This window comes from Heterodontus francisci, chromosome 9, assembly GCF_036365525.1.
Source record: "Heterodontus francisci isolate sHetFra1 chromosome 9, sHetFra1.hap1, whole genome shotgun sequence".
NCBI classification, from domain to species: domain Eukaryota; kingdom Metazoa; phylum Chordata; class Chondrichthyes; order Heterodontiformes; family Heterodontidae; genus Heterodontus; species Heterodontus francisci.
In genome coordinates, this window is record NC_090379.1 from 92,755,975 (window position 1) to 92,769,908 (window position 13,934).

The window sequence follows — 13,934 nt, forward strand, 5'->3', positions numbered from 1 at the left end:
AAGTTCCTCATCCCTGAAACCATTCTCGTGAATCTTTTCTGCGCTCTCTCCAATGCCTTCACATCTTTACTCAAATGTGACACCCAGGACTGGATGCAATATGCCAGTGGAGGCTGAAATAGTGTTTTATACAAGTAAAACATTACCTCCCTGCTCTTGGACTCTATGCCTCATTAATAAAGCCTAGGATACTGTATGCTTTATTAGCCACTCTCTCAACCTGTCCTGCCACCATCAATGACTTATGCACGTATGGTTGCAGCCAAGAGAGGAGGGGGGGTCACAGCTGTCCCCTCTTGCCCTTCCTCTTCTTCGACCGCAACAGGGTTTATTCCCTTTAAACAGTGGTTGTGCTTACCGCCTCTGTGACTGTTTTACCTTTTTCCTTTACTGTGATTGTGAAAGAACTAATTGGATAGGTTTTCTTGAGTTTAAGCAAGAAAGAGATAAGTTTATTATCCTTAACACTCTACCCCCTTGGAATACTAAAAATACACTACACATTCACACACACATTCACATGAGAATCTCACACACACATAAATAGATTACAGAGGGAAAAATAGATTTGGTGGTTGGATGAAAGTCCAGAATAAATGGATCTTAAATACACAGTCTGTGAGGTGGGTCATCCGGTAGTCCTCACCTGAAGCTGTATTCTTGAAGTCCTCACTGGTCAAAGTGCACTTTGGCTGGCTTGCTTTGCTCAATGTTTCCATGAAGGCAGAATTGTAGTTGGCTCTCTTCCCCTGTTCACTGGCTGTAGCAGTTTGTGGGCTTGGAGGGTCCACAGTTGTAGACAGTTTACAAACTTGATGTTTTCTGGAGAGAGAGAAAGGGAAGCCTGCAGCCTTCTCTGCTGCTGCACACTTGATTACTGCTTGTCTCTTTGGCTGTGTAACAACTCTCAGTTTCTTCTGAGATGGTTACATGGTTCTCTCAATCCCCTTTGTTTTTACAAAGTGATTCCTGACAACACAGCCCAGCGCTGACGTCATCAGAGTGCTCCCAGCTTCGCACGTGCACAGAACAGACTCTTGCTGCCAGTATGGTGCTGCGCATGTGCAGCCTATGTCAGCACCCAGCTTGCCAGGACTAATTCATGGATGTGCGCGAAAACGTCATTCGCATACTGCAACGTCTGTTCGCCACTCCCTCCGGGCCTCGCCACTTCTTCCCCCCCCCACCCCCCACCCACCTACCTTTGGACCACTCGCTCGTGGCTTCACCGCCTGCTCCCCACTCCCTCCTGCTTCTGGTCGCCGCTCCCTCCCGCGATCACTGCCTTTCTTCCCTGCATGGGGGAAGCAGGGGTGAGAGAGAGAGAGTGACAAGATGGGGAGGGGAGGGAGCGGGGAGCAGAGCAGAGTGGAGGAAGTGACGAGGCCAGGAGTTAGGGCCCACAGGTGTTGGGGGTGGGGGTGGGGGCGGGGTGGTGGTGGTGAAGTGGGGAGCTAGTAGCCGAGGAGGAGAAGTGGCTAGTGGCGAGCAGATGTGCGTGGGAGGCAGCAGCGAAGAGAAGCGCGATGGCAGGAGGGCGCAGGGTACTGTTGGGGGAGGAGTGGAGGCGGCACTTGCAGGCACTGTGGCCATTTGGGTTTCATTTGTTTTTGTTTTTATGATAAATTGAGCAGCGCCTTCTTTACTACCTGGCAGCTGCCAAAAATATTGCTGACAGTGATGTTTCAGTGCATGAGGCTGCATTTGTGCATGTGCAAGTACTGCGCCACCCAGTGGTTGCATTGTCAGCAAACGCACCCTTGTTTTTAGTGAGGTCCCAAGTCTAAAACCCAAAACCTTTCTCAGGTGGGGGTTGTCGGGGTTTACCCCCTGGAGGTATGAATGCCTCACGATGGTTTGCATTGTCCCACTAACGAGGATGATCTGGGTAATCTACTCAGTTAGCCAAAGTTTGGTTTTGTCTGGGCTTCTTGTTAGACTTTTTGTCTCCAGTTCAATTTCCTGGTATTTCAGATGCAAATTGCAGCAGCCATCTTGGCTGCTAGTTTTTTAAAGTTAACTTGTAGGATTTTTCCATTAAAAATCTAAGCCTCCAACCGAAGAAATTAATATTGCTAATTTTGCATATAGGGGTTTTCTTGACAATATATACCCAATTTACTGGACTTGTGGGTGATGTTTACCGAGAAGTGACAGGCCAGGAGACTTGACTCTTGAGATATTGTTTCTTTGTTTTGCTTTGGACAGTGTGGTCAGGGAGCACGGGGTGATGAGTGAAGAGGGCTCAGTTTGAGTTAGAACAGAGGCTGCAGAGTTTTGGATGATACCAAGTTTATGGAGAGTGGAAGATGGGACTATTGCCAGGACAGCATTGTAATAGTCAATTCTAGAGATAACAAAGGCATGGATGAGTATTTCAGCAATAAATGAACTGAGGCAGGTGTGCAACCAGGTGCTATTACAGAGGTGAAAGTGGGGAATCTTGGTGATGGTGAGGATATGTGATCAGATGCTCAGCTCAGGGTCAAGTAGGACAGCGAGGCTGTCAAACAGCCTTGTTTAGCCTCAGACAGTGGCCAGGTAGAAGTATGGAATCAGTAGCTAGGGAACAGAGATTGTGACAAAGACTGAACATAATGGGCAGAATTTTGCAAATATGCCACAAGTCACGGCAGCGCACTCCGATCTTGCCAGACTTCCCGTGCAGATGCGTCATCGCTGAGCCCCCGTGATATTTTGCATGGGGCCTCATTTAAATGGAGAGTGCGGAGCAGCCGCCCCGATAACATAGAGGGGGTGGTCGCTCCGTCCCCAGCAATGGTGCCATTTTTAAAGTGCTTGAAGCCCTTAGAGATTTGCATTTTTACAGTAATATGGTGAATTGTGTTCAAAAAATAAAATGAAAGCTGGAGGCCCTTTACCGCTGCCCCCCCCCAACCAGTGCCCTGCCCGCCCCACACCCAATGTTTCCTTGAGGACCTTTATCACCAAAAGTAACTTTAGTCCCAACCCAAACTTCCCCCGTCAGTCGTAACATTTGCCTTTCAACCCCCTTCCCACCATCCCCACAGCCAATAAAAAGAGTTTTTCCCCATTTCCCCCCCTTCCCACCCTGATAATTTCACTCCTCCCTCCTCCCCACCGATATCACGCCTCGAAACTCCAAACGGAGTTCTGAGGGCGTGGGCATTGCGTCCAGTGGAGGAATGTCAGCGTGGGACGGCTGCCGGGACAAGGTAAGTTCATTTGCATGCATTAACCTTCATTACCATATTGAAATGAAGTGGGGGGCAGCACCGAGGTCTTGCTGCCACCGCTAAAATGTGGCAGGGCCTTCTTGGCATCAGGGGCCGTGGAGGGCCTCTACCAGAAGAATTTTCTGGGCTTCCCTGCCACAATCCCCAACGCCGGTGGGCTTGTAAAATTTAGCCCAATGACTTTCCAATATTTAGTTGGAGGAAATTTCTGCTCTTCCAGGACTGGATGTCGAACAAACAGTGTAACCAGTCGGACATTTGAGGAGTCAAGATGGTGAGGTGGAGAATATCAAAGATATCTGGCTAAAGTCAGGGGCGATATTTTACCAGGAATATTGTCTTGAACATTGAAATAATCTATTCACTCATTTTGGAGCATTATTTATGATGTTTTTTACATTGTCAATTTTTCCCTCAGTTTTCTCTCCTGTTTTCCCCTTCCACCCACTCATCCTACAAGTTTTTATCCCTTGCTGAGATGTGGATTCATGGACAATGGCTGCTGTTCAGTACCTTGCCCTAATGGGCACTATCAACAAGTGAGCCTAGAGAGTCAGTGACACGTTTGACAGCCAAGCTTAATCCCATTCTGGCCCTTTGTCCACTCCAGGCAGGGCTTCTGAATTGCGATCAAGAGCAGCAACGCTGACTGACTGTTGTCCATCTTACTGTGGACATTGATGATGTCAGTTAATGCCATATAGGCCTCGTGGGCTGTACAGTTGAGCCACACACTGGCTACTTAACCATAAGTTCTAGTCCATAGTTATAATTTCCATAATTATCAATGCATTTTTGTTCTACAGTATATTCATGTAGTCAGTTTACAAGGTGGTGTTAGTCCCTCTCTCAGAATTGTGGGGAAATAAAAGATTTCCTTATTCTCCAACCTCTAACTCCAAAAAGAAACCTTGAGGGTTGCAATAGTCCAGAACATTTTAGAATATGGAAATGCTGCTTCAAAATTGAGAGAGGGAGGCAGAATTGAAATTGACCTGCAAAAAAGCTTCCAGATTAAATCGGGAGAGTATATGCCCGGAAGGCTGAATAAATGTGTTTGGTGTCAGATAAGGCTGATTGGTAAACGAAACAGCTGTTATTCCTTGTGAATTTTGAACAGTTCTGTTTCTTATATAGTTTGAAGGATTTACATTTGTTAAATACTGAACATTGTGTTAGTAGCTAAATTGGATCATTGGTATACGCATTTAATAAATGAAGCTTTTATACCATGTTGATGGGGGAAAACCACACCATTTCACATCTACTCATGGCTGTTTTCTCTTGTTAACCTTCAGCATTCCCTTAACTCTTGTATGAGCTGAACAATGTGGAGGTGGTGGCATAGTGGTAATGTCACTGGACTAGTAATCCAGAGCTCAGGCTAATGCTCAAGGGACAAGGGTATGAATCCCACCGCAACAGATGGTGAAATTTAAATTCAATTAATAAAAAGCTAGTCTAATGATGACCATGAAATCATTGTCGATTGTTGTAAAAACCCATCTGATTCACTAACGTCCTTTAGGGAAGGAAATCTGCCGTCCTTACCCGGTCTGGCCTACATGTGACTCCAGATCCATAGCAATGTGGTTGATTCTTAACTGCCCTCTGAAATGGCCGAGCAAGCCACTCAGTTCAATGGCAATTAGGGATGGGCAACAAATGCTGGCCTAGCCAGTGAGGCCCACATCCCACAAATACATTTTTTTTAAAATATGGAAACAATCTTTAATACACCCGTCTTGTTGCAATTTAGCAAAAAATTATTTTTTTCAATTTTGTCCCTTATAATGTCACATGCGAGTTCTCCTCCTTCAGGGTGGAGTACCTGTCTCTCTCAACATTAAAAAGGTTTCGTGCTGAGTTTCAACATTCTTGTATGGTTCAATGGTCTAGGTGTTTTTAAAGTATAACTGCATTGGGTTGGAGTTGCGCTAAACCTGGTGCAATGCTCAAGCCATGTAAGACTGTCTACTATAGCAATTATGTGTCACACAATTTCAATGTCATCAGGAGGCAGATTCTCCATTTTACTGCTGTTGCCTAATGCACATCTGAACCCTCTTTGTACTGGTGTGAAAGCAGTTGTTTAACGCCACATCTATTTTAAAACTCCTTTCGAAGAAGCACACTCAGTTAAACATAAGTTGCATCTTATTTTATAAGAGCTTAACTGCGCATGAATATTCAGTGCAATGGATCCTGCCTATTATCCTATCTGGTGTATGAAATCGTGTTTGGTCATTGTTATTTTAACACTAATTAGCCGAAAGGCATTCTTCTGGGCAGAGCTTCCTTTTGTTAGGAGCACCAACTGCCTCGAGCATTTGCAGAACTTTTTATTTTGTAGACTGACCAATACAATTAATGCCTTGAACAGTTCTATGCCATTTTTCGGCACACATTCTTGAAAATCATTGCCAGACAAGTTACTAATCGGAGAATGGAAAGTACCTTCCAACTGTTGAGCATGATGGTCTGGTGCGTTAAGCATACAATAGGATGTTAACTCTTGCTTGTGTACTTGATTATTATAGGATGCAGTGAAACCTGATCATGTTTTCTTGGGTGAGGCATAGCGCCTGCCTCCTATGCCCTTCACATGCATAACTATGTAGTAGAAATTCAAGCATCAAAAGTTTTAAATCTTTCATTTTTTAAAATATAAATTGTGTTACCCTGTACTGCCCAAAGTAAAACTAGTTATTGGCTTGAGCAATAAGTTTTGCTGCTTGTCATTTGCTTCCCTAGTTGTGGTGATCCATGGTAACTTTGGTCCCATGGCCATATTTCATTTCCTGATCACTTTTTAAAAAGAAACATGAAGCTCCAGTCTGTCATGGTGGCCTGGCCAATTCACAGGTTGATATGATTGTTTATATGCATTGCTCATGCTATATTGCGATCTCAATAGCCGTTTTTAATGTGCTTTCTAATTCTGTTCACTGGGCACACTGACAGTACTATTTTTAGATTGTTAGTTTGAAATAAACTGCATTGGTCTTCAACGTTGGTGGACTTTAGTTTAATTTGATATTGCGTTCCTTGTGCCTTGGAAGCATTAAAATCCTCAGGGCTATAAGAGCTGGATTTCACTCGGTATGGATCATCATCAATATTTTGAATGCAAAAATCACTATAGGCCTCTTGCACCAGGCGCATCGTGTGGCTGCCAGTCCCACCTCTCTTGTGTAATATAACTGTTTCTAAATGTTTTCCTTCAAGATTTTCAGTAGATGAATACATTGTGTTGAGTTTTTCTAAAAAAAAAATAAATCCTTTCCTTTGTTTCCTGACAGACATTGTGGGTACAGCTCGTCCGGATGAGAAGGCAATCATGACTTATGTCTCTAGCTTCTACCATGCATTTTCAGGAGCCCAAAAGGTATCCCAGGAATCCATATTTCCAGCAGCAATTACTTCTCTGGCTAACTATAATTTTTTTTTCTGTTCTCCAGCTGGTATGTGTTTTTCCCATGCTGAACTTTCCACTCTTGATATGATCTCCTGTGTTGCATGATGGGAACAGTATGGTTCTTCGCTGATTGTACCTTGGCTTGCCTTTTCTTTCCTAATCTTTTCTTGTCTTCCTTGCACAGATCTTATAAACACGCTTAGGCCGGATGAAAAGGCTGTAATGACCTATGTTTCATGTTACTACCATGCGTTCTCAGGTGCGCAGAAGGTGAGAAACCTACCTCACCCCTGTAGAATTCCCCTTTTAATTTAGACTTTCTTACTCTTGTTTTGATAGATCCAATATTGTCCTCTTCACTTTTTTTTAGTCTGGCTTACAGTGGTCCAGCTAATAAAAAAAAAACCTTTAAAAGGTGCTGGTTTGGCAGTTAAACATACTTGTGTTCATCCACTACACCAACTTCTCCACAGTCACCCTAGATTGCGGTTCCTTTGGTATAAATCTGGTCGATCGGCTAGTCGAATTCTCCTTACTGTTTTCTCACATTTTGAAACAAGAAAGGGAGCAAAATATATCAAAGTTACTTCTTGGCTATCGACTTACCCATCCATATTACCTCAGTATCACTTTGTGATTGACTTGGTAGGTGTGATGTGCATGTGTCTGTGATGTTAAGCTGATTAGCATTGTTGCCTCAGTTTTTGTACAGCTCCTGTAGCAGTCTCACGAACCATTTTAAAAACAAAAATTAAGGCTGACAAGTTTGAGAGGCAATGAGGTTTTTGGACCTGAACATCACACCAAGTATTTAGTCCCTACCTTTTTTGTTCCCAATTTTGTTCTTCCAATTTTATCCTATGTTGTAGGACTCTCTCTTAGTTGCTGCCAATGCTGTTCTTTATGTGGCTCTAGGTGCCTCCATTAGGCAGCCATACAGAAAAATCTTCTGTAATGAAGAGTATAAATCATTGAATGACCTTTGTTGGTAGTGAATGTGTCAATATGAAAATATATTCATCATCCTGAAGTTCTGCTTCAAATAATTACTGTGAGCAATAATTTGGTGTTGAAATGCTGAAAGAGTGCTGACTTTCAAAGTACCAAACTGAGACCACATTTGGGTCAGCTATCTCCACCTTTTCCGCCTCAAGGTCCTCTTTCATTGTTCTGCCACAGGGATGCCAGGAGATGACAGTCTGGGATGCAGACTACTGGATTCCAGCTATGCCGTTATCAGATAATGTCCCCCATCCCCACCCCTCCCATTTCATTGCCAGGTAAAACTTTTCCTGTCAGTTTCTCCTTTGGCAACTGCTCTTCTCTTCTCCGTTGTTCCACTTTGAGGACTGAATCCAGATCTTGGCAAACTTGTATCAAAGATTGATTGCAGCTAGTCTTGGATCTGGCACAGAATTGTGATAGTAAGTGTGTTTAAGGCCCCTACTCTAAATGGGGAAAATCGGGAGAACTATGACTAACTTCAGCACTTTATAAGTAATTAATGGGCAATTGTAAATTGCAGACTCCTGGTCAACAACTCTCTTTCTTCCCATTTCTCTTTGTTCTGTTTGTGACAGTTGGTCTGTAGGCATCCCAGTTATCTGCAACGTATCAACCCGAACTTGAACATTACTGGGTCCACAGTAAGCCAGCTGCAAATCAGTTTCCAATCCTAGTAACTTCCTCATGTTGAACTATGATTTTCTTTTTACAGTTTCTTTGCTTCATTCTTGAGACTGGTGTCCTTATCTTTCGTAGACTATATCCACTTCTCTTTGTTGTGTTAATATCTTTTGCTTCACTGTCTGGCTTGGCCGATCCTCAATATCATGTTCTGTTATTTGTTGTGCATAATGTGCTTAATTGATTCTGAACTGCATTAATCCAATATAAGTTTCCTTTTTAGTATTGCTGATTGTGATAAAATATCCTATCCAGTTTGTGCCTTTTCCATATTTATTTTTTTCCTGGAGCAGAGCAGGTTATGTATTTAATGGTGTAGCTAGTTTCTGCTTTTTTTTAAAATTGTAATGCTCTGTAGAGCAAAATAATTATGGTTGAAAACGGTTGGTTCTGTAGGAGACATGTAACAAGAATGAAAAATAACTCCAGCAAACGAGGTTCAACTCATGACCCCACATGCCTGTTTATTATAGTATGGTGGCCAATCATGAACTCTTCAGTGTGGATTCTTTCTGCTATGAAGAGGACTTGAGGGGTAACAATTGAAAAATTGTATTTAAACCCTTTATGGTTATTATAGTTTCATGACTATAATTACACCTTTTATAGATTTGGATTAAATTCCTCAGTGCCAAGTTGTTTTCATGAGCTCCTTTGTACTGTAGTTGGTCTCCACTTTTAAGTCATTCTGTTCCATTCGTTGCACTCATCCTTAGTCAGGGAGGTGGGCAGCTGACCCTGTTTATAACCAATCCGTTGAGAGGCTGCAACAAAGAAGACTGAGCCATTTTTACTATACTATCGCCTGGATGGTTGGAACAGCCTAAATGTGTATGATTGCTTAGCTGAGATTCAGAACTTATCATTTAGGAAATAACAGGCAAGTAAGTGCCCAGCTGTTCTCTTTTTTGATGGGGGATGGTATATTCTAGCCTATAAATGTATGGCTGGACAGCGTATGTGGTCCAAGTACAAGACCGTTTATGAAACTTCATTTCATCTGTGTGTTCCTTTTGGAACATAATGTTCCCAAGCTCAGTTGGTCAGATATTGTCCACAAATGAGATTTCCCAGTTGTGCAACATCTGTCTGCACTGTCATGGAGAAGCAGCGGTTGTTAAGCTGAAAAGATTTCCTGTAGTTTGCTGAATTTGTGCAAATGTAAACATTTATTTTCTGCTCACCTCTGAACCCTCTTCTCATTGCTCATTTTCCACTTAGATTTTAGTATTGCAAGCCTGAGGAAAATGTCTCATGAGCAGCTTCCTTCTTCTCTCATCCTGCCCTTAATGCCGTGCAGGTACAGGCCCTGGTTTGGCTGGAGGTTTTTCTTTTGCACTTATAGCTTGTGTTTTCAAGTTGATGCTGAATTGGTGCTGCTTTTGTGTGTAGTAACTCACCCTTTAGATATTGCATGAATTTTTCCACTAGTCTTGCATCTCTTCTACTTTTAGTAACTTATACATCTGTCACTGTCTTTTTACATGTCTAAAGGAACCCCTTGGTCTAACTGTCCAACAGTCTGTCCAAGTGAGATGGTGGTGGGAGTTTCGCTTGAGTTTTAGTGCCTCACACAAGTAATTTTATTTAATATTTTAATGAGTTTTCAAACTGATCCTCCCTCAGCCAAAGCAGATTAACTGGTTGCTCATCTTCATTGCTGTGCAAAATGGCTGCCACATTTGCTTACATAAATCTTTGCACTCCCAAGTATTTCTTTGTATGCTATGCGCTTTGAGAGGTTTCCATTTTTCTCAGGGGGGAATGAATTTCTCAATCCGATGTGGTGGCATTTCCAAAATACACTGGTTTCCATTTCCACTCCTGACTGAGGGAACTGAGGTGTTCAGGGCACATTACAGCATATTAATATTGAACACTGCACACGTTTTGAGAATGTTGCCTCTCTATGAAAAATGAAAATATTGAAGTATCCGAACTGGATTGTACTCCAAACACTCGTGGTAATCTTGTGTAACTACCCAATGTATTTGCGCAGCTTTGAGAGAAAATTGCTTAGTAAGTAAATATTGGAATTGAATGGCCGCAAGCAAACAAGAAACCAGCTTTCCTCTACACGCATACTGTAAATTGCCTCTGAACTGGAAATGTGTTTGCTGAGTTACTTTCTTCACAAACACGTTAGCAAGTTTCTATGCAACATTTAATTTTTGCTGTCATGTGAGCTTTTCTGACCTGTTTGAACTGCAGTTGGTAAACACTCGACAGGAACTGTGCGCACAGTATACAATGAGTCACTCCACAGCAAACCTCCACACTTTTTTATGTTCGTTCTTTGGGTTTGAAGCCAGTAGTTTATAAGTTGCGTGGAAAATAAGTTTGTAACTTGCCGTCAAATTTTTTTAAGTCCTTTTGGTCAGGAAAATCTCAGTGCACTGAGCGTTAGCAGTTGAGTGTTAACTGAAGATGGGGCTATAGAAATGAATGAGTTGTTAAGACCCATTATCCAAGTTATTGCTTATTTTGTTTTAACTTTAACGTCCGAGATTCAAAAACCTGCTATGTCAATTATGTATTTTCTAGTACCTGTGGAAAATGTTGGAAATTATAGGAGTACCTTTTACATATATTATAACCATCGTTACTTGCGTTTGTTAGTGTAACTCTCAAAATACAGATGCACATGGCAATAAAAGAATTTGGCACAACCTCCTGCTAAACCTTTGCTCTTCAAATAACAGTTTGTAGATTCATTGTCTTGAAGATTAGGAGTTGCTTTTGGCTTGTTTTATTTAATGCAACCCAGTTTTACCATTATGTGCTGGTGCCCTCTAGTTGAACTTTGAAAAAATACAGGAATTTCATTTGGTTTGTAGTATCCTAATTACTTTAAATTGTATGTGGTTAATGAGGGTAAATGTTTCTTGCTTGTCTGTCTGTCCTCTACTGTATACTGTTTTTTCTGTATATCTCAAATTTTTCTTGCTTCATTTTCTTGCATTTAACACGTTTGTGGTCTTTTTTTCTGCTTGTGTAGAATTAGACTTCGATTTCTAAAACTTTTTCTTCCCTTTGTGACTCTACCATGCATCTCCAGCTTTTGTTTCTGTTACAGTCACTCTGGAAGATTCACTTACAGTGAAAGAGGATAATTGTCTCTTTAAAAAGAAAGTCCTTCCTTCCTTGTGAGGAAGTGCTTGGCTTGTACTAAGCACTGCTGCACCGTTGCACATCAGAGATTGGGGACTCCATCTGCAGCGGACTGTGGACGTGCAGTGACTGAAGCAGTGTGATGCCACCTGCCGCCTTCCAAATGCAGTATCTTTCTTGTTCCCTTCCCCCAATCATTTGTTGGTTTACATTTTGTTTCTGTGCCTTTGTTTGTGCTGTCTACCTTTTTCCTTTCCTCGTTTCAGTAGACTACAATGGCAGTGACATTAAGGGATATGGGAATATGGTGGGATAAGGCATTGAAGTGGATGATCAGCCATGATCGTATTGAATGGCGGAGCAGGCTCGAGGGGCTGAATGGCCTATTTCTGCACATATTTTCCTATGTTCCTATGTCTGAGCTGCTGGAATTGAGACTTCCAACTGTTGTTGCAAATGTTTGGAATTGAGGCCAGTTGTTTGAACCCATTACTGTTCATAATTCCAGTCTCACTGTAATAATGCCTTACTACTTCAAATTGGGCCTGCTAATCCAAACTGCTATGTTTGGCTGCAATATAAGACCTGAACCTGACTGGCCTTTATCCTGTTGATATTTTCCACCTGGTTTGGCAGTTTACAGGTGACCTATTTAAAAAGTCAACAAGAGTTGAATTGATGGGGGGAAAAAACTGGTGATTCTGCTCTCTTCCACTGCTGAAGCAAACAAAATTATGTTATTAAATACATCCGTTGAGGAGATTCGAAGAGGCGAGTGACATTGACCTGCTTTCAGTCCCCCCTGTGCACCCCCCACCTCTACCCTTTCCCATCCATTACAGATTGGTAGGGAGCTTTCTGGCACAGTGGCCATTCACCCTGGCTGAGAGCTGGGTTAAATTTCAGCCCTCACTAATGAAATGAAAATCTCCATTCTGCTGAATGTGGATTAGGTTTGAATACTCGTCAACTCCATTCCTCCGTGAAGACAAGTACAGAGTTTAAAAGAAACCTCCTTAATTTAGTAGTAGTCATCGGCTTGAAAGTGATGATCTCACTTGGAGGCTGCAGAATGACTGGTGTGGGAATTGGAAACATTTCGTAAGTGGTGACCTTCTGAGGTTGGGGGGAGTTGGCTTTTAGGGAAGAGTAGGGCCAGATTCACTGTGTACCTGACTGACTTGGCCAAGCCCACAGCCCAAAACCACCCACAATTTGGCAGCTCAATATTGAAGGCTGTAAGGATGACTGATGTAAGATTTGGAAATGTCACACTTCTGAGCTTGCTGGTGAAGGCATTTTTTGGGTCAGCTTAGCAGGAGCATTTCTATGAACCTGGCTGGCCAGGGTCTGTCTTGGAGTGCTTGGCGCTGACATTGCAAATGGGAAAATGTCCCACTATCACCTTGACTGACACCAGCTAACTTGGCGCAGAACAGAAATTGAAGCTGAGAATCCCATGAGGGTTCATTCTCATACTGAGCTGTATGGGAAGACTGAGCACTGAAGTGTTGCTGCTTCATTCCCATTTCTACTTTGTAGGTGGTGTAAAAATGAAATTGGTGCTCGACAGGGGTGGAATAGTGATTACAGCAGCCAGCTCAGCAGTGGGCTAATGCAGCTGGAAACGCTACAACAAACATATTCTGCAGCTAATATTAGCATCTTCCGGCCTCTGCTGCAGATTGCTGTTTGGTTGCTGAGCAACCAAATGGAAGGTGAAAATTATTGCGTGACTGGAGGTTGAGAAAAGAAAATGATTGCGTGGGGAGAGCCGAGAGGTTATATTTTGTCACAAAATTGTGGCTTTGCAGTTCAGGCCAGTTCCAGAGCTAACTATTTCTTAAATTGGTTCCAGGATCTTGTTGAGTTCTTGTTTCTGTAGATAAAATCAGTATTTTTACTTTTGGACTGACTGCAGCTGTGAGCCCTTTGAACACTTGGCAATATAACTGCGTAGGTGATCATCTCAAATGGAGAGTCCAGCTCTCCCAATGACAGTCGGAGTAGTGGGGGGAGGGTACTTCATCCTTGACTGATGGCCGTCTCCAAGTCCTGTTACCTTGCACTTTGTATTATTTGACAGTTAAGCTGGATTTGATTGGGTGAAGCCTTCAAATCAACGATGGTCAAAGTAAACTTCACAATTCGCTACAATGTCCAAAATTCTCCCTTTGTCAAAATGTCTAAATGTATGGAGAGATTTATAGTTTCTAAACAATGCTGAATTGTAAGGGTTTTTTTTTTATAACTGTTGTACAGAACAGTTATCAGCTAGCAAAAGAATGAATTGAAGGCCAATAAATCCCCTCTTGATGTATTGCTACGAGTAAAGTTTATGTAAAACTCATACCTAAAAGCATTGTTCGCCACTGGAGTTAGTTGTGCTCCCGTTGCTGGACATCAAAAAACTCCCTAATTAAATAATTTACCTATATGTAATTCATATGAAGTGGCTGATTGTGGTCATAGGAAATATCCATCAAATAGCTTCGAAAACA

General features: G+C 42.3%; 2 protein-coding genes across 10 annotated transcripts in view; both read left to right on the top strand.

Annotated features, from left to right (window-relative positions):
• Nucleotides 1-13,934, top strand: part of LOC137373916 (serine/arginine-rich splicing factor 5-like) — a 394,211-nt gene that overhangs the window by 205,067 nt on the left and 175,210 nt on the right. The gene's annotated exons all lie outside the window — the stretch shown is intronic.
• actn1 (actinin, alpha 1) overlaps nucleotides 1-13,934 on the top strand; it is a 185,772-nt gene that overhangs the window by 122,286 nt on the left and 49,552 nt on the right. For 5 of the 9 annotated variants that reach the window (XM_068039497.1, XM_068039494.1, XM_068039503.1 and 2 more), the window contains exon 8: nucleotides 6,521-6,606. In XM_068039497.1, coding sequence (XP_067895598.1) covers nucleotides 6,521-6,606 — 86 coding nt within the window. Of the gene's footprint in view, nucleotides 1-6,520; nucleotides 6,607-6,820; nucleotides 6,907-13,934 lie in introns of all 9 variants that reach the window. The other 4 variants (XM_068039495.1, XM_068039498.1, XM_068039502.1 and 1 more) reach the window with 1 other exon arrangement.